The sequence below is a fragment of the Eimeria mitis genome, genomic scaffold, assembly GCF_000499745.2.
Source record: "Eimeria mitis Houghton genomic scaffold, Emh_scaff1102, whole genome shotgun sequence".
Classification (NCBI taxonomy): Eukaryota; Apicomplexa; class Conoidasida; order Eucoccidiorida; family Eimeriidae; genus Eimeria; species Eimeria mitis.
Genome location: NW_013567595.1, coordinates 7,334 through 7,846, shown reverse-complemented (window position 1 = coordinate 7,846; position 513 = coordinate 7,334). Strand labels below are relative to the sequence as shown.

Genomic DNA, 513 nt, shown 5'->3' with positions numbered 1-513 from the left:
TTTTGCTCATTTAGATATTAAACCCGCTAATATACTTTATTCTCTAAATAACAAGTATGTTGCTGCTGCTCCTGCTGCTGCTCCTGCTGCTGCTGCTGCTGTTGCTGCTGCTGCTGTTGCTGCTGTTGCTGCTGATGGTGGTGGTGGTGGTGATGGTGGTGGTAGTGGTGGTGGTGGTGGTGCTGCTGTGCTGCTGTTGCTATTGCTGCTGCTACTAATCCTGTTGCTGCTGCTAACCCTCCTGCTGCTGCTGCTGCTGCTGCTGCTGCTGCTGCTGCTGCTGCTGCTGCTGCTGCTGCTGCAGCGTGCCCATTACGATAAATCTGAAAACCCCCCAAAAAAATAAAAAAAGATAAAAATAAAAAAAAAAAACAAACTGATCTTTCGGTGTATATAAACAAAACAAAAAGTAAATAAAAATAAAAAAAATATATTTATATTTATATTAATTTATTTGTGTTTGTGTGTATGTATAGAATGAAGATAGCTGCTGGTGACTTCGGTATGGCGACA

At 42.1% G+C, this 513-nt stretch overlaps 1 protein-coding gene across 1 annotated transcript in view; it reads right to left on the bottom strand.

The window, feature by feature from the left end:
• Positions 1-26: 26 nt before the first annotated feature.
• Positions 27-513, bottom strand: part of EMH_0029480 (uncharacterized protein) — a gene marked incomplete at both ends in the record, with an annotated part of 1,921 nt that continues 1,434 nt past the window's right edge. The window contains one exon of the mRNA XM_013494306.1: positions 27-323. Coding sequence (XP_013349760.1) covers positions 27-323 — 297 coding nt within the window. The remainder of the gene's footprint in view (positions 324-513) is intronic.